Below are 21026 nucleotides of genomic sequence, written 5' to 3' on the forward strand. Positions count from 1 at the left end.
GAAACTGTAACTCAACTTAAGCAGCTCAGTGTTATTAGGAAAAGAAAAAGAAAGGAGATGGTCATTTTTACAGACACCATATTAATGAACTGCAAAGTTAATCTAGATAACAAACAATACAGGAAATCTGCAAATTAATATTTTGGTGAAATAAAATAAGTATGATACGGACAGGAGTTCTGTCTTATCACTGTTCATCCAGGCAAACATGTTATACCTTTTATGATGGAAAATGTTAAATGTTCCTCTTATATGGAGCTTCGTACTTATTTCTAGTGCCTATCTGTAGTATCTCTGTCTTTTGCTTACTTTTTCCTTGGTACCCTTTAAATGGTTCCCATCTTCTGCTGTTAATTAGTGCATCATCCAGAAGTTGGAAACTGTCTACAAAACCTTTTTTGGCTGATAGTTAGCTTTTGCTTTTCCAAGACAAGAATTACTCTGCTTCATTTTACTACAATCTGATTAATTTACTCTCTCTTGGAAATCTATGCAATGTACTCATATGTATAACAAGTCAAGGTCTCAGAGGAAGTAGCCTTGTATGTTTCATTGAGTGGCACTTGTTGTATCCCCATTTAAATAGCTGTCAAATTATGGCAAAGGATAAGCTGGGTGTTTTTTTGTTTAGGACTTCTTGTGTGGATTTCATATCTGCCTAATCGATTTCTCTGAATTTGATGCAAACACATCATTTACATGAAGCTCTGTTAAGTTTTAATAATATATTTCTGCAGTTATACCCAGTCCTATGCAGTGCTGATGAAGTTCAAACTCGAGAGTAAATTTCAGTGTGCAACAATAGATGCTAGCCCCGTTGCAGAAAAAAAAAATAGGAAATTGTATCTTGTAAGAACTGAAACATATTTTAAAATAGGTGCCCAGACATGTATTGCTCTATACTAAGTAATATGCACAGAAACTTTGTAGAAAACAACAGCACATTAAATACTGATAGTTATAATAAAATTAATAACATTTACACTGGAAGAAGCGGCATGGCTCTCCTTCTTCAAGACAGCACCTTGGTACATGGCCATTCTTTGCTTTAGAGGTACAGTTTCTAGCAAATCTGGTGGGACACTGCAGCTCAGAGACTCAGCTTCCTCTACTATTTCACTTCCAGATTTGTCAAGATCAACAGAATCTAGAAACAAGAGAAGAAATGTTACTTGTCATAGAACAGTTTTGAGGAACTTGATTTACAAATCATTGATTTTGAAATGAGATAACTCACAATGGGTCTATTTGATCTGATATAAAATCTCGTAACATTAACTTATAAATTAGTCATCTGAGGAAAATTACTGGCAATGATATGAAATAAGTAATCATTTCTCAAACTGATAAAGAAAAGGATGCAACCTTTATGTATTCAGGGATTTTTATCCAAATAAGTATTTCATCTAAAGATTTGTTTTTCTTGCAGGTTTCATGATACTAATAGTTCTGCTAATGTGTATGACCAATGCATCACATTCCAGGATTCATTTTTCCAGTTTATGCAAATGGATTGATTATGGAGAGATCACAAAATCAAAAATGACTGAATTTACTGAGTAACAAATTAGAAACCCAGATTTTACAAGTGCATTTCTAGGAAAAGAATCCTACCCTGGAAAGTATTTTTTTTAAACCTAAAACAAAAGATAAATAGATCTATATCATATTTAAAATGAATTTGCAGTGCATAGAGCACTGTGATTATGCTACAATATCTGGAAAAAGATAAACTTGTTCTGTGCTACTCTAGTGTGAAACCTGACTGTAACAATGCTTCCAATGTTGTTATGGTCAAGTCTCAGGCAAAGGATGTTGATTTACTCTCATGTGTACCTTAGTATATTGGCAGATATTTTTGTTTTGTTCCCAGAACTTTACAGATGTCAGTCTGTAAGTAACTTAATTATTAAGTGCTTTACTGCCTTTTTTTTGTAACTGCAACTGCTAGTACATGGAGTAGATAAAGTTCTATGCACTACAAAGTGTTACAATTGGGACTCAGCACTCATAACCTGTTACTGTGTGTTATCAACACAGATTTTAAGATTCACCTCTTCAGCATTACTCTTTATGTGAATTTCTTGTCATGCACATCTCAAGCACATAATAATTTGGTTACCCCTGGAGACCTGATCATAACCCTCTATATCATGCTGATTTACTCTTTCTCAAGATCTGAACATGATGGATGGTGGGACTCTTTTCATACATCTAATGGCTGTAGATTTATTAGTAAGACTGCAACAAATGTGTAGTCTTGAAGTATGTAAGCATAACCATCTAATAACCAAAATTTAGGCAGTTTGTGTCAGCATCATAACAGAGAAGATTAAAGAGCAATCCAGTTGAAAAGGTGATCAAAGATAAGAAAAACTTTCCACTAAAACTCATTTGTTTGAGGAATTATGATATGTAAATTGCATCATATTACTTCACAGATACCTATATTGTACCTTGAAAATATGCAAAAAGGCACATTTTTGCCTGGGCTGCTTATCTCTCAACTGCTCAGATTTTTGCAGCATGACCAGATTTTTTACTCATATTTCTGATCTGCTTCTCAAATCAGTATAGAAGTCATTACATAACAATAGACATTTGAGTTTCAGACGTCATATCCTTCAGAAAAATCAAGTTAACACAAAACCTTTTATTCTAGCATCTTTCTAAGCTTAAGTTCATAAGGGGAATATCTAAAATATGTCCCTCTTGTTTGGCCTTTGTTCCTCCATTATTTATGCAGTTTGGGACAAACTAAGTTGTCCTGGACACACGAGTAAAGGGCGGGGGGAGGGGGAGAGCATGACTGGGGAGTAGGTGAGTGGGTGATTATAATTAGTGTTATGGTGATGAAGGAGTGAAAGGGGATTGGAGTAGTTAAGGAAGTGAGGTAAGGAAGGGTGGGACTCATGATGATTCAAGTGTTGGGAGCTAAAGGAATTAGTTACATTTGGCATGAGTTAGTGGATGAGAGTACAGCTAGCTCACGTCCAGATGACCTGTAGGTATTTGGAGGACTGAGGTAGGTTTTGGAAAGAATGTGATGGATGAGTGTTGGGGATTTGGTAGGTTGTGGATATAAATATATATATATATATATATATATATATATATATATATATATATATATATACACACACACACACACGCACACACACACACACACACACACACATATATATATATATATATATATATATATATATATATATATATATAAATATATACACACACACACACACACACACACACACACACACATATATATATATATATATATATATATATATATATATATATATATATATATATATATATTCCTCTTTTTTCTGGGTGTGGGTGTGTGTGTGTGGGTGGTGTGGGGATCCCGCAGGGCCAGTAGTGGTGGTCTGGGGATTGGAAGGTTAAGGGGAAGGTGGTAGCTGGGGGGTCCTTGCAAGAAGGCCGCAGCTGCTAGTGAGGTAACGGTGGTTTGATAGGCTTACCTGTAGTTTGGTGGTGGTGGTGGTGAGGATTATTATTTCTCCCTGGGGGGGGTTCATTCTCCATGGTGGGTTGTTGGATGGCAGTCTAGTCCACGTGGTCCTTCCTAGGCCTGGGGTTGGTGGCCTACTGGTAGTAAGCCTCGTGGTTGGAGGGTAAGGCATTCTATGCCGGCTTCTCTGCCTGAGGGGGGGGGGGTTCGCAGTTCTTGTTGGTGGTAGCGGTGAGAGATAGTGGCTTTCTCCCTGGTGGGTTCATTCGGCGGATGGTGGTCCTGTCCATGTGGTCCTTCCAAGGCTCGGGTTTGGTGGCCTGCTGGTAGGATGCCTCGTGGTTGGAGGGTAAGGCATTTCATGATGGCTTCTCTGCCCGGAGGGGTATTTTCACAGTTATCATTGGTGGTAGCAGTGAGGGATAGCGAATTTCTCCCTGGTGGGTTCGTGCGGTGGTTTCCCGCTGATTTCCTGGCTCTTCTGTGGAGTCACCAGTTTTACCATGGTTTGCAGCTGAGCTGGGTATGTGCATGCACAGTAGTGGTGGCAGTTAAGCCATTACATTTAGTTTTAGGTGTACACTTGACACTGCAGGCTGTGAGAGCACAGACTCACTTGGGAATAGTGCTCAGTCTCTCCAGGGGCGAGGGAGCATGAGGGTTATGCAGGGACCCATGCGATATAATAAATAAATAAATAAATACACAAATTAATAAAATTATAAAAAGAAAAAAACTCACATTAAGTTACAGGGATTGCTGCTGTGATGGAGAAGAGAGGGAGGTTAAGATTTTACATCTGGACATGAGAGCACTTCATTGATGATCCTCTTAACACAGAATTAGAGTGTTTCTTGGAAGGTGCAGCAAATAGATGCCACTCCTGCTGTGGTCTTGTAAGCAGTCCCTTCAAAAGTTAGTTGCTTTGGAATGTATGGCACTGTGGATGCACAGAGTAGGGCCACCTTAATGCTGTGGATGACCCTCTCTTTTAACCAGTTTAAGGATAACAACAAGGATCCTTGCAAGGACCTCCATCATTCAGCATATACCTTTCTTATTTCTAAAGTGGGGAGTGCTGGTTAACCAAGTTGTTGGTAATTTCTAACCTGGGTGTTAAACTTAGATCCCTTCGACATGAAGAAGCAGGCCAGGGGGTACAACAGCATGGTTAATCACTTGCTTACACTGGGGGGGGGGGTATCTCTGAGTTAGGGGTTGGTGATGCAGTATTAATGTTGTGTGTTTCTTTCTGCTGATGGCGAAATTAACAAGATTATGCCAGTGATGGCAAGCTATTGTAGCCCAGGCAGAGGAATTATTCCAGGACGTGGCAAGGTCCGAGTCAATGGTGGAGCTGGAACCAGTTCCAGGTCAGAGGCACCCTGTGATGAAGACTCCAGGATGGGAGAAAAGGCAGCAGGCAGAGAAGCAGATGGTCACAGTGGATGCCCAGGTTCCCAGTATGTCGCAAGGCAATGGTGCAGGTAATGATATCAATTTACTAATGGCTGGGGAACTAGCTGGTGAGGACAGTGAAGGGGATGAGGTTGGAGTATTGTTGGATAGGGACCTAGAAAGGGGAGAACAAGTGGCAGAGAGGGTGCAAAGGGGGTTGGGACAAGCAGCCAAGTATGTGGGCGGACAGATGGCTGGAGTGGACCTGGGCTATATGAAGAGTTCGGCTGGCTCAAAGGTAGGATCAGACTTTGAGCTGTGGCCAGGGGACTGGTTAGCCACTCAGACCCTGGGACAGGACAGTTGAGCAGTTATTTTAACCCCGCATATCCCAGAGATGGTGAAGGAGAAGATCTAGAAAGGTGAGTTAGTTGATGTGTTTGAAATGATAGATGTGGAAGGGGTCCAGAGGTTGGTGGAAGCAGAGTCAGATACTGGCATGGACGTGCTGGCCGCATTAGCAGCATTGCGGAGGAAGAGGACAGATAAGCTTAGACCTAGGATGTGGGACAATTGGGTGGTCGGTTTTATTTATTACATGGTGGTGCAGCTGGAGAAGGATGGAGTGTTGGCTTTGACCCCTTTGGGGTACTTCCTCATCATTTGGGAGGCACAACGTTTAAGGCTGGGGAATTGATGGTTGTGGTATGATCAGCGGTTCAGCAAACGAAAAGCTGTTGACCACTGTTTGCGTTGGGAGGTGCGTCATCCTGATATATGGTTAGCTACGATGATGGACAGCTTTGGTGGGTTTAATAGGAGGATGAACATGGGTGGTACAAGTGGAGTGTGTTGGCAGTTTAACCCCACCGATAATACAATTAAATGCTTGGGAATTATAATAACTAACAACCTAGATACTACAATTGAAACAAATTATAAAGAGACCTTAAATAATATTAAAAATCTAATACAAAGATGAAATAAGTTCTTCTTTTCAATGGAAGAAAGGCTCTATATAATTAAAATAATCATATTTCCAAAAATTCTTTATGTTATACAAGCTTGTTCTTTGCCACCAGCTAAATCGCACCTAAAACAATTAAATGATTTAATGGTAAGATTCCTATGGTATCCAAAAAAACCAAGGATAGCTATGAAATGTCATCTAGATGATTGGGATATGGGTGGCATAGGTTTACCAGACATAGAAGTATATTTGCATTCATCTGTTATTAAAACAATATCATTATGGCTAAATACAAAATATATGGAAGCTAGTTCATGAGAGATTTTGGTTAAAATCAGAATTTGTAGTAGCAAATAAGTATACCGATTTCATACCAAACAATTTTCTATGGCTGATGAAGGAATATATGATGATACATAAGTATAAAAATATACGTTCCAAATACATTACTTATACATTAAAAATGTTCCAAAATCTTATTAATAGCAATCTTGATATTAAAGCATGGTCATTTTTATTATATCCAGTAGCGTACACACAAGGTAATATAATAACATTTGATATAGAAGTAGTCAACATGCTTAAAGAAAAGGGATTAATATATTGGCATCAATTGGTAAACTCTGGAAAACTTCTGACAATAGACCAAATTAAACAGAAATTAAATATGGAAAATAGTTCATGGCTACATGTACAAGAATTAAGACAGTATATATTAAGCAAACAAGAATGTTCCTAATCTTATAGAACATATAATATTACTAATGAATCAACCCATTACTGGAAAGGGATACTTATCTTCTATTTATAAAACAAACCAAAAAAATAAAAACTTATAATAAAGACAAAATATGGAATTATTATAGATCAATTAATGGACATGTGCCAAATGACAGAGACAAAAAAATTAATTCTTCTCTCTCCAAAGCAGACATTAGTTTCATTACATTGGAGACTCTTTACATGGCAATTCATACACAAATCTTATGTAACCCTTCATAAAATGGAACTTATGTTTAAGAAAAATATTGTCTGCTGGAGATGTGATTTATCAATAAAAGCAGACTGGCAACATATGTTCTACGAATGCCATTTGATTAAACCATATTGGGATAAAATAAATTATTTTCTGAAAATGGTATTCATTGACAAATTCCAGATTTCCAAATCTATTATTTTGTTTAATGCACCTGTACCTGACTGTGTACCAAGAACAAGATATGTAATCTTGTGGACTGTCCTAGCCATTGCAAGGAAGAACATTACATCAATCTGGAAATCCAAAGCTTCTCCAACTTTTAAGCAATTCATGAATATGGTGTCAGCAGTATCGCAATTGGAAATGAACACTACTAAAGGAAGAACTGAAATAACTACATCATTATATATAGCATGGCAAAAAGTAACTGAAATACTGGAGAGTAATGACTGTAGCAGATTATAATCAGGAAACAATTGTATAGAAAGTCAGTTATATGCCAACAATAGACACCCTTGTAAATACTTTATTTTGGTTTTAATGTTTGATATCTGTTTTGAGGTTTTAGCCTACCTTTTTAAATAATTTGCAAATACTTCACTGTCATAAATAACCTGCATTCATGTTTTCTTGTTTTTGGAAATGAATAAAAATATTTACAAAAAAAAATGCTGTAATTAAAACATTAACTATCTAAAACACTGGAAATATGAATCTTGTACATAGTTAATACCATTGATTAACACCTTCAATCCCTTATATACTATTTCCAAAGAAACATTTAGCATATTAGCTATAACAAAACAAATGAATAAATATATTTTGTTGACAATTTTGACTTGGAGAACAACTGAGATATTGTGTCACTCAATGAGATTGGGTCCAAGACCCAAAGTAGGAGTTAAAATGTACAATAACTTTAGTAGGATTGCATAATCAGGTGTGTCCAGAAGGAACAGCATAGCCTGGTGAGACTCCCAGCAGAACTATTACAGCCACAGGGGATTCAGAATATCATTATAAGAACCACTCTGCCATCTCATAATAATTAACAGATTCCAGCACACATGAATAATAACAGGGAGAATGGCCTAGAAGGATTACCTGAATCAGAACCCCATCTGTGTTAACAAAGTCAGGGTCACGGGGTACTTTACAGAACTGAAAATGCCCAATTATCAGCATGTATTTTCAGTGCAACCAGAGATGCATTTGAATTATGTGAATACCTCAGCCAGAGAGCACCAAAAGAATTAACATAGTGAAATCATACCAGATTTAGTGACATCATGAGCTTACTCCTTGGATAACAGTTATCCTTTTCCAAAGTGCTGATAATCTAAATTCATGTGTCAGTCATGAGGGAGGGCTGTTTGAATTTTAAAGGGGCAGTAGCAGTGCGAGTCACTGGGATTCTTCATCCCATCAGAGTTCTCACTTCCTAAATGACTAATTAGGTGCACAAGAATCCCCCAAAGAATTTTGTGTTTTGAGCAACCTTGACAACTTATTTGCTTCCAGTTTTTATTTGAAGTAGTGGCCTCAGTGATTGCTGATTTTGGTGGTGCCTAAACTTTTTTCTATACATGGTATGATTTAATGTTATAAACTGAAGAATTTGGAAGACCTTACAAATTACTACAGCAGTCATAATGACAGTGCCCTAAGCCTTATAAACACTGTAAGCCTCTGTGCCATGGTACAGCTTTTTTTTTTTTTTTTTTTTTTTTTTGTAAGATAGTCATATTCCTTGTTATATTCTGTTTTTCATTATTCCAATAATAAAACCCCTGCTCCTTTGATTGCGCAATGACACTCAAGCCCAAATATTCCCTGGCAGTGACTTCCTAACCACACTAATCCCTTAATATAATTGATATTAATAGATCACTAATTGATCAAAGTTGTGAACTCCTGTTTTTACCCTTTACAAAAAAAATTGAAGCTAGTTTCTGGAAGTCAGATTGTACAGAGGAGCCATCATCCTCACATAGAGCCTTGACATTCTGAACCATATAAACTGCTTTCTGTCCCAATCCTTTTGAAGACATTATCCTGCTCTTGGAGTCATTTGCAGTACAAAACTTTATACAGTAGTACAAGCTGAACTGAGCAGAAATTGATACCTTTCTCCCTTAGTATCCCCTAATGGCTATAGCCAAATAATATGGGGACTATACAAAAGGAGAACTGCTGTTTCTGTAGCATGTTGTGTTTAACCTCTATCAGTACAAAAGCAAGAGGGAGGATGGCAGAATGGTTAAGGTGTTTACCTTGGAAACACAAAGTGCAGGGTTTGATTCTCACAAGGGGTAATTGGATAGCCTTAAAATGGCCAATAAAGGCAATAAGCCTAGTACTAATCTATGAACCTAATTAAGGAGGTAGCTATGATGAGAGGAAGGAATATATTGTTTAAGATCTACAGGAGTGTATACTGTCCAACACAAGTTTCTGTAGTTGGTGTTGCTGATATGACGGGTCAGTGCAATAATGAGACAGAAGGCAAAGCTTGCTAGTATAATGATGCAGGGAAGGAGACAATAATCTGTGTTTGGAAACACTGGCCATTTGAGTAAATCATTGTAGGAAGCAAATGCTTTTACACTGCCAGTGACTGGTATATTACTTCAGTAATACAGCTGAAAAAAGGTACAGACTGATGCTGAAGCATAGACTAATGTTTGAGGACTAGATGAGAAAAGGTGTTAAACTGAATGTAATGTCTCTTTAGTTATGTTCAAAGGAGTGTTTTGAACCTTGTTGCCAACATGGTGCAATGTAAAAAGTACTTTAATTGCTTTGCAGAAGGTTTACAGTAATATGCATAGCATTTTCACAGCAGGACACCAGAAACAAATGTTATGTGTCATTTGTTGAAAGAAGTGAGCTGTCAACACTGAGTATGGCATGCAGCATATAAGCATGCCTCACAGTACTATGATATTACACAATCCATACGTGCATGGCATGCAGCATATAAGCATGCCACACAGTACTATGATATTACACAATGCATATGTGCATGGCATGCAGCATATAAGCATGCCTCACAGTACTATGATATTACACAATGCATACGTGCATGGCGTGCAGCATATAAGCATGCCTCACAGTACTATGATATTACACAATCCATACGTGCATGGCATGCTGCATATAAGCATGCTTCACAGTACTATGATATTACACAATCCATACGTGCAGCATACATTGGCCACATCCCAATGCCAATGTCATTAAGCCATCCTGATGGTTATACTCAGCCTTGCGTGAAGCTGTTTTCAAAACAGGAACAATTCAAATGTAATCGCTCTTTATAATTAAAATGTTAAGCATCTTCTGCATTCTTTTATTATATGAAACTGATAAAAGTGATCTTTTTACGATAGCAAACCTCATTTAATTTAAATCAGTATTTATAAGGAGCGATTTTGCATCTCAAAAATGTTTTTGCTCTTCACATAAAAATGTCATCTGTAATGAATTTCCACTCTGAGCATTGAGATTCAGCTAATCTGATTAATTGTCCTACTTGGCCCATTAATGTTCAGTTATATAGAAACCAGTCACACTTGACACTGTGTTAATATTCAGCTGCAGTATAGTGTAATTGGCCTATAGCCAGCAATACTTTGTTATAAATTAAATCTACATATTTCTCAGCAGACGTTTTAACACAGTATACAATGTATGCGCATTTTCAAACTGTGTCTACAAACAACAAAAAAAGTTTCAGAAAACACAAATGAATAGTTAGTTTTGCTTTCCTCCCTTGACATTTAGTACTAATATTTAATCTGACCCAGGTAAGGACTTTCTCAGTGGAAGTTAGCCAATCTAGTCAGGAAACAAGTTTAACTACATGATAATGATGTGATTACATTCAACTAAGCAATCAATGTGCCATTGAACATGGCCTGAACAGGAAGCTTCTGGAAAGAGAAAACAGTAGCATCTCTATAGTCATGCAAAGCTCATGCAAATTAAACATACAGTGCCTTATGCAAGGACTTGCAACATAAATTCTTATTTAGAGTAAAGGTCTGTGAAACCACTAACAAAGAAATTTGAATTATGATAATAGCGTTAATAAAATAAATGTTTCCATGTTATTACAATAAAAAATTATCATGATTACAGGTTCTTACATAACAATATTAAAAAAGACTGTTTTCCATTTAACAGTAGTTTAAAAAATCCAAAAACCAAAACTGGAACATGACCACACAGATATTTTTCCATCGTAGCCAGAACTTTTTTTGTGTTCGAAAAAGCAACATTATATGTTTTGCAAAGTAGCAAAATCTGGCCATGTTTAAATAAATAAATAATTTATATATATATATATATATATATATATATATATATATATATATATATATATCTTCTTCTTCTTCTTTCGGCTGCTCCCGTTAGGGGTCGCCACAGCAGATCAACTGTTTCCATTTCTTCCTGTCCTCTGCATCTTGCTCTGTCACACCAACCGCCTGCATGTCCTCTCTCACCACATCCATAAACCTTATCTTAGGCCTTCCTCTTTTCCTGTTACCTGGCAGCTTCATCCTTAGCATCTTTTTCCCAATATACCCTGCATCCCTCCTCAGCACATGTCCAAAACTCTTTGGCTTTGTCTCCAAACCTTCCAACCTGGGATGACCCTCTAATATGCTTATTCCTAATCCTGTCCATCCTCGTCGCACCCAGTGCAAATCTTAACATCTTCAGCTCTGCCACGTCAAGCTCTGACTCCTGCCTTTTTGTCAATGCCACTGTCTCCAACCCGTATAACATAGCTGGTCTCATTACCCTCTTGTAGACTTTCCCTTTCACTCTTACTGGTACTCGTCTGTCACAAATCACTCCTGACACTCTTCTCCACCCAATCCATCCTGCCTGTACTCTCTTCTTCACCTCTCTTCCACACTCACCATTACTCTGAACTGTTGATCCCAAGTACTTAAACTCATTCACATTTGCCACCTCTACTCCCTGCATCCTAACCATTCTTCTGTCCTCTCTCTCTCATTCACACACATATATTCCATCTTAGTCCTGCTGACCTTCATTCCTCTGGTCTCTAGAGCATATCTCCACCTCTCCAGGGTCTCCTCTACCTGTTCCCTACTCTCACTACAGATCACAATGTCATCTGCAAACATCATAGTCCACGGGGACTCCTGTCTGATCTCATCTGTCAACATGTCCATCACCATTGCAAATAAGAAAGGGCTCAGAGCTGATCCTTCATGTAATCCCACCTCCACCTTAAACGTATCCATCACTATATATATATATATATATATATATATATATATATATATATATATGTATACACACGCCCACACAGACACACACCCTTACACACATGCACGCACACACACACACACACACACACACACACACACACACACACACACACACACACACACACACACACACACACACACACACACACACACACACACATGCACACAAATATATGTTTTTTTTTTGTAGAACAAGTGGATGAAGGATATCTACACATTTTGCAGTAGTTTGATCAACTGGAATGCACCATTTTCAGGTTGTTTGAAAAAATCATAAAGTACTTCAAGCTAGTATTCACATACTAAAGCTGAACTCAGAAAAATGCAGACATCAAAAGTGATCTATTTCTTTTATTTTCTAGAGTACCACTTACCTACAAACTAAACAAATATACGCTTTTTTTAAATAGCACTGTTAGCAAAAGTTATAAACCTTTTGCACAGTATTACTTAAGTACAGTCAAGTGCACTGCAAACCTAACACACAAATCATATGCCTTTACTTAAAAGACTAAAGTGGGTTCAAATAGTAAGGCATAGAAGTGAGCATGCACACAAACACACATGCATATGCACCCACTAAAACAGTCGACACATTTTATACGTCACTACTTCTTTACATTTTCTATGGGGGTTCTTTAATCTGGCTTATTTATTCTTTGTTGACTGAATTAGTCATGCTGGCTAGTAATCTCTATTCAGTGGAGACGTGAAGTGGCATTTACATTACTAGCGGAACTACTTCTACTCTTTCTGGTAGGTGCTGTAGGATCTTTTACATGCACTTGTGCTACCACTGAGTCACAGAGATGATGCCTTAGTTTAACATGTCATCTAAAGAATAGCCTCCTCATGAGTATGAAGTACAACATCCACCTTATGCATGTGCCAGTATTGGAAATTAATCCATTCACCTGGCATGAGAATAGAACCCTCAGACATCTGAGTTTCCAGAACAAAGGCCAAGTAGACTATTCATTGCTCCACTGGCACAAACTATATATGTAGGCAGTAATACAGTTACTTGTGAGGCTGTTTTATCATAATACAAAGCATCACAGAAGTATGACCTCTTATTTATGTTGCTGGGATTTTAAATTGTTGGAACTGGATGTATTACAGATGCTATTCTTTTATATTTAGGTTGTAAGATTCAGAAAAGATGGAAAAGATGACTTTTATGTTTTATGTATGCCTTCTTTGTCATCAAATTTAGCATATATGGGCAGTAGCGATGGATGAGACAGACCATTCACATCAGGGAGGTAGCAGCAGGAGTTGTTCACTTGCTAAATGAAGTGGTTTAGAGCAAATGGTGATATGTTCATTTTGATGGTTTAATACTTTGATTACACCTTGTCTTAAATGTTTTAGTTGCAATTGTTCTTCACAACTTGGGTAAACAAAACATGATTAATTGCAGCAAGCAATGTGAGTGGGAAGTTGGCATAATGTTTAAGGTGTTTACCTTACAGACATGAGGTGCAAGGTTTGATTCTCAGATGTGGTATTTAGGTAGGCTTAAAATAGCCCACAGGGGCCATTAGCCTATTACTAACCTAGTAACCCATTTCACTCATGTCCGTTCAAATGCCCAGTATGTTTGGGAACAAAGCAGGGTTGTGGATCATTAAGGAAAGCCTGATTTCAGGTCTGAATTTGAACATATTAGGGAAAGTACAGTATTTTGGGACTTAGGGACACAGCACAGATCTGCCGAGGTTTGCATTGTAAATGTACTAAGTGACGGAAATGGCTTCTGGGGATTACATGGGACATGGTTATAATAGGGATGCTAAATGTCTGACGTAATTGAATTACTGTGTTCGTATCTCAGTGTTGAATCAACAGGATCGGTAGAAATTATTTTTGCATATTATGAATATATAGTGTATTTTATTCTCCTTTTGATTTCTAATTCTTTGGGGGCTGGTTTCTCTGATTCATGGCAGTGTTATTTATATATTTTAGTGTTCATTTTTATTTGAATAGTTTAATGCATAGTATAACTTTTCATCTTAGTTTCCACATAAGGTATAGTTTTTAGTGTATTTACGCAGTATTTGTGTTTGTTTGTATTATAGGCTACAAAGGCAGCTACGTTTTTCACTGTGAAGTAGGCTCAGCCATGGATGATATAGGAATGGTGATAAATATTTGATGACAGTGTCAGTATGATACTGAATGCTTGATGATGTGTACAGACTAGATATAAGCAAAATATGTAGTAATGTAGACAGCAATGTGTTTTTCATCACATAATGATATCTAGCTTTAATATTGGGTTCATGAGAACCAGTACAAACACAGACTTGTAGTAAATGAAGTAATAGTTCAGGTAAAAAATACAGACTTTAAATAGCGGAAGTAACAGTTCATAAATTATATGGAGGAGGTCTTGCTTTGTAAGGAAAACAAAGTATAAGAGCAATAACACCAGTATGGCAAAGTCATCTAAATAATGTGACTGGAAGTATAATGCATAACAAACGTGTGAAATGCAGCTAAAGTGTCATGTTATGGGCAACAACTCTTTGGAAGTCTATAAACAAATAGTGCCCCCCCCCCACTGCAACCCCCTCCTCAAACATTCTCCTTATCATAACAGAAGGTCTATGAGCAGGCAGTTTATGTTCTGCTAGTATTCCCCTCATGCAAGCATCAGTCCTATTTTACTTACATCTAAATAACTAAAAAACAGGGAACAAATTGATAGTTCTTCCAACTTGTTGACATATAATTCACATATATCATACCTAAGTATAGTTTTGCTTTCTTGCAAACTTTAAGCAATTTTCAGCATTTCTCGAACATTCCAAAAGCATGGAGGGAATGTTATTACAAACTGAGGCATGCAGAAAAATTAGACACAAGATGAAGAAGCACATCTTTAGTGCAGTACATGCACAATAACATACAAAATAATGTAGTATTTCAAAATGAACTGAAATTAGCATTTTGTCAATATTATGGTACGAGAACGTGCTTTTGACTAATTCACTGACATCAGTTCTACTGCTTCTCTTATACAGGGAATTCATTTATTCAAAGTTTCAGCTATAACACTTCCCACATATACAGCCATCCATTACTATGAAGTACCTGCAAAATGATCAACAGCAATCATGACTTCCCAACTAACCTTCACTTATTTCACAGTAAACACTCATAAACATGCTGTCATTCAATACTTTCCACTGATAATATGACTACTTTGTTCCAGGCATATTTACAGCCTACATGTCAAAAACCTTATACAATAAATACATTAATGACTGATGATGCAACTGGTCTTAAATGATCACAGTTTGCATTTGTAGTCCATAGTCACTGTACAATTCACTCTTGTAAGTACACGTAGAGTGATAGTTACACTACAATGGGCTGAAGCACTATATAGCACTGTACACGGTGTTAAATCATTTAATAGTTTAAAGTCCATAAAATATCATTCGTTCATTCAATCACTTATTTATTTGTTTATGTATTTATTTATTTACTAGTTCTTTGTTAACCGAGTTAGTCCCACTAGGCTAGTATGGCTCTTTTCAGGGGTGACCTGAGGTGGAAGTTACACTACTAGAGGAAATTTGGCCAGTGCACTGGGGAACCTCTACTAGACTTTGCAGCTGCTACATTGCACCAGCGAGTTCCTAGACCAACAAGAAAGAGGCCTAAGGGAAGCAGCAACAAGGAGGAGGAGAGAAAAGCTATGGAGAGTTTAGAGGTGGAAAAGGTTAAAATTGGGGAAAAATGTGCTTGACATGGGGTATCAGAATGCAGATAAAGATTCCTACGTGGAGAACAATACAGATTAGCACTGTTTAGCAGTCTCAATGGAGAATGAAGTAAGCAAGTCCATTGGAGTGGTACAGATAATAACTGGCATCAGGAAGACTTACAAATGATGTTCTGCTGAAAATAAATGAGCTGTATGATCCAGGTGAGATGTCAGATCATTTTTTTCGAAGTGCTGAAGATGGTAATGTGGAGAAGGAACCAAGTGATGTCAGAAGCTAAAACGTATGCAGCAGTGACAGACAGTTAAAGAGGAAAGCAGTAACAAATTGTGAAAGCGTCTGATTTTATCGCAGCAGAGAATGCAGTAGTTAAAACTTAGGAGGCATGGACAGCAGGCAAAAAAAGGAGAGCAGCAAAACACTGTAAGTAAAACTGTTTTAAAAAGAAGAGAAGGCCAGCTGTGAGAATAAGCACAAAATTACATTGCTGTTGTTGTTGCTGTTGTTGTGTCTTTTGGCTTTTCCCAGTTATGTGGGACAATTTGGAAACAGTTCTGGAATTTAAAGTTCAAGGAAGAGACTTTTTGTGACTTAGAATTTGAAACTGATAGGCTAATGATGAAATTTCTTGAACTGTGAAACAGATTAAAGGACATTAATCCATGGGACAATAACCTGGTAGTAACTTAAATGTTAAAAAAGATGTTACCATGCAGTTTACAACTGAAGAAGCAGAAGAAGAAGAAGAAGAAGAAGAAGATGATGTTAAAAATGAATGCAGAGTTTGTGCAAAATGATTAATAACACTGTAAAAGACAGATGTGAGAGAAACATAGGAAATGGAGGGCAGAAGTTGGAAGCTGTTATGAAATGTGAAAAAAAATGATAAAAACTTGACAAGTGTAATTTTCATGACTGGTTATAGGTGGACATTAAGCTATGCTGGCCAACCTAGATCATGTTTCTTTCGTGAGGACTTTTCTCATTTAATTAATGAGTGATAAAATATAATGTAACTAGTGTGGAGAGAAACAACCTACAGCAAGGTGTGTGGTTGAATGAAGGTTGTTTAAAAAAAGACACTTTAGGATGGACTGTAAAGGGCAAACAGAAAAAATGAAAAAAGAAGGGGAAATGGAAGAGAACATACACGATGAAGGACAACCAGAGGCTGGGGAGATGGTGAACTAGGTGAAGAAGAAAGTACAGAAGAAGGAAAGATATGGATGGAAAAAGGAAGAGAGTCTGCATGCAGTAAGAGAGGTCAGGAGAAGGGACTGACACTAAGATTTTTTTTGAAGTTCTAGCCAGTGAAATATCTGATTCTGAGGATGAGGATTATTTGTACATAAACTCAGGAAAAGTATTCAATCGGGAAAAGATTAAAAACAAGAAAATCAAAATTTATGAATACTTCCCTAAACATAAAGATAAAGGAAAAGCAATGATTTTAGTGTACTTTCACCAAAAGTGAACAGTATTAATATCAATGTAAGATGGATATGGATACTGGAATGGTGTTCTGAATGTGATGTTGATGTTATTCTCTTAGAGGATGTAAGATTTCTGATAAGTGAAGAAAGACTGCAAATAGAAATATTGTGGGTTAGAAATATAATATGGAACTTAAGAAGTGAAAGTTGCTCTGCATTTTGTAAAAAACAGTGAAAATACAAGATGCAAAGTTGTTTTGGATGGGAAGGTTAACTGCTGTGGATGTGAGTTAGAGAGAACATGTTTATAGAATTATAGCATTGTGTGCACATAAAACTATCAATGAAAGTGATCATTTGTTTAATCAGATATTAGACTATGTGGTGATTAACATGAAAATTATAATCACAGGGGTCTTTAATTGTGATGTAAGAGGAAAACATGAAAAAGTACTCGTTTGCCTTTTTTGGCTTTTCCCGGTTAGGGGTTGTCACAGCGGAACTCCGGTCTACTAATGATTGTCAGTCGATTTTTATGTTGCCAGCCTGACACCCAACCTTCACTGAAGGCATGCCCATTCACAGCTGCTTTTGGAGGCCACTGGACTGTGAGGAGGATATGCAGACTCCACACAAACATGAAAAAGCACATGATGTAAAAAATAAAATACAGGAAGTGATAAAATGTGAAGACATACCTCTTATTGTAGTGAGTTTCGCAGAATGTCTAGACTTCTGCTCCAAGATTTTGGTCTGTTTCTCATAAAATTGGGGTTTTCTGGCAAATATTTAAAAAAAAGACAGTCATTTGAGTTTCAGACTTCATTCCCCTCTGAAAATTCATACTAGTGAAAAACCTCTCATTCTGTCTACTTTCTAAGTTTATAAGAGCAATATTTAAAAAGTGTCCCTATTTTTGGACCTTTGTTCCCCCATTATTCATGGCTTAGTCCAGATTTCTTGTTTAAGAGGTTGAGAGGTATGGTGAAGCGGGATGTTTGAATCTAAAAGTGAATATTTTGTATTAATGGAAGGTTTAGAAGTAGCAGATGAATATATTTGTGGAGTTTTCAGACAATTTAGCAATATAGATAGAGAAGATGGAGAAAAACAAGTGTATTAAAATAAGAAAGGCAATAAAAAGAATAAATGAAAAATTATGGGATGAAATTAAAGAGTGAGAAATATTGCAGTTATGGAAGGATTCTTTAACAGTGAAGGACTTCTGCAAAAACTAGTCTGAGTTGTAGATTGAACTTAAAAAGAAGTATAAAAAGTTTTTTTTTCTAGTGGCAGGATTGTATAAGAAATGAAGAGAAAGCAAGCATAGGAAATGTATAGAAATGTATTAGAGAATTTACAGAAAAATACATGAGAGTATTATGATATGGAAAAAGAAATATATAAAAGAATACAAAAAAAATAAAGCATTACTGTTTAGGCAGAGATATTATCTACAAATGTGGAAAGATAATGTGTCTGCATATTTGTTTAAATATTAAAGAAGGATACTAGCAAGAGAAAAGAAGAATGTAAAAGGAGAGGCAAAAAGAACACAAGCACATTATGAGTATTGTAGTACAGCATATGGAAAATATGTATAAGAGTATAAGGATGGAAAATAAGAGAGAAATGAAACTAATGAAATTTTCAGAATGAGTTAAGGCAGATTTTAAAGAAATGATTATTAGTGAATTTGATGAACTACGTAAAAAAGTAAATGTTGATTCACTATGAGGCCCAGATGGTATATGATATAAAATGTACACAAAAAAAATGTGCTGGCAAAGAGGGCACATTGGGAATGTACTGAATGAATGGCTAATGGAAGGCTTTGTTTATGAAAATTTATTTAGTGGAAAATTCAAATTTATACAGAGGAATGAACTAAAAAAATGGAGCCCCATCATCTTAAATAGCACAGATTATATTTTTTATGGGACTAATCCAGAGGAGAATGGAAGGAAGGATGAGGGATATTATGGAAGAAAGTAAGTATAGTATAAAAGGGAGATGTCAAGAATTGTTAGTGGTTGTGAGAGAAATTGTAGATGATTTTATAAGTAAAACAACCTCAAAACAACCTTCGCCATTTCTTCTCTCAATAATACCATTATACAACTTGACCCACATACTAAACTTCTTGGTGTTATTATCAATGACAAATTAAAATTTCATACCCATATTCACCACTGTATCAAAAAGACCAGTCAAAAACTCCATCTACTTTACAGACATAAAACATATCTAGCCTCTGACTCTAGGCAGAAACTAGCTCAGGCCTTCCTCCTTCTGTGTCTACTTTATGCCGCCCCATCTTTTGACATCTACAATCTACCCTTTTGGCTAAACTCTGCCAATCATACTATAGTGTTGCAAGATTTGCTAGCAACCAACCCTACAAATCTCACCATTGCTATACACTAAAACAGCTCCAGGGACTTGGCTTCCCCCAGCAGCTGCTTCACTAGCAGCTGCAAATGACTCATACTCTACTCCAAAAAACGCTTAGCTGTCCTACTCTATCCTCACTAATATCACATTATACCCCTCCCAGAACTCTCCACAGCTCTGACCAGCTCCTTCTGGACACCTATAGACCAAACAGAAACTTCTTTATAACTATAGTATTCCCCATGCACGGAATAAACTCCCTTAATATCTCAGTCATTTCTAACATAAATCTCTTTAAATCCAAGCTTAAAACTTTTCTTCTAAATGCTAACATCTGTCACTGCAATGATCCCACTTAAATCCCACCGTACCACCTAACTACCTCTCACACTTTTAACTCCCACCTTTTGCAAGTGTCCTATCTCATTTACATCTCTTTCTCTTTTTGTTGATTAAAAAAAAAAATTCTAAATTTTGTACTGCAAGTTATGCACATTATTGTAATGTTTATATAAACTTCATTCTCAGGCCTTTTGTAAATTTTTACTGTTCTCATGTAAAGCACATTATTGTAATGTTTACATAAAACTTCACTGTCAGATGTTTTTTTTTTCTTTTTTGTAACTTTGTAATAGCTGTCTGGAGCTTTTCTCCTTGTGTCTCCACTGAAAATGGATCTCTGTCTCAGCTAGACTAACCAGTTAACAAATGACAAATAAATAAATAAAATCAAAGGGATGATGTGAAACTTATGGTAGGTGATATTAGCAAGGCATTTTGTACCATAGGACACGATACTTTATGGGATGCTGTGGAGTGTGAATGTCAGCATATCAGAATAACAGAGTGAGAGTGTTTGTGAATGAATGGCTGAGTAAAGAAATATGCATGAAGTGCGGTGTAAGACAAGGACTGACATAGTGAGTGAAGGAGCTTATAAAATGAAAGATGTTAGATACGTGATGCAAAAGGAGTTGGAGATGATATAGTGGTAGCTGCTAAGAACAAGATATTGATGAGGGAAGTGGTGATTTGTCTGAATGCGTATTTAAAGGAGATGGGTTTGATCTAGAATAAAGATAAAAGTAAGAGTTTGGGTGATACAGTGAAGACTGGGGTGGTTATTTTTCAATGAATGAAGTGTCTTTGCTAGGAATAAAACTCTGGGAAAAATAATGTAGTTATGATGCAATGAAAATGGTTAATAAAATAAGTTAAATAAACGTTTCTTCTGTGGAGGCTATATAGGTTAGCATCAAGGAAAAAAGGCTTATCTGTTGAATTTGGAATTAATGAGAAAAATAGCATATATGTCAAATGTTTTT

The 21026-nt window shown here is 36.6% G+C and overlaps 1 protein-coding gene across 3 annotated transcripts in view; it reads right to left on the bottom strand.

Moving 5' to 3' along the window:
- Positions 1-21026, bottom strand: part of XIRP2 (xin actin binding repeat containing 2) — a 1245171-nt gene that overhangs the window by 300558 nt on the left and 923587 nt on the right. For all 3 annotated transcript variants that reach the window (XM_044075604.1, XM_044075601.1, XM_044075603.1), the window contains one exon: positions 984-1147. In XM_044075604.1, the coding sequence (XP_043931539.1) occupies positions 984-1147 (164 nt within the window). The remainder of the gene's footprint in view (positions 1-983; positions 1148-21026) is intronic.

The sequence above is a fragment of the Protopterus annectens genome, chromosome 6.part1 (assembly GCF_019279795.1).
Source record: "Protopterus annectens isolate FY-2018-M chromosome 6.part1, PAN1.0, whole genome shotgun sequence".
NCBI classification, from domain to species: Eukaryota; Metazoa; Chordata; order Ceratodontiformes; family Protopteridae; genus Protopterus; species Protopterus annectens.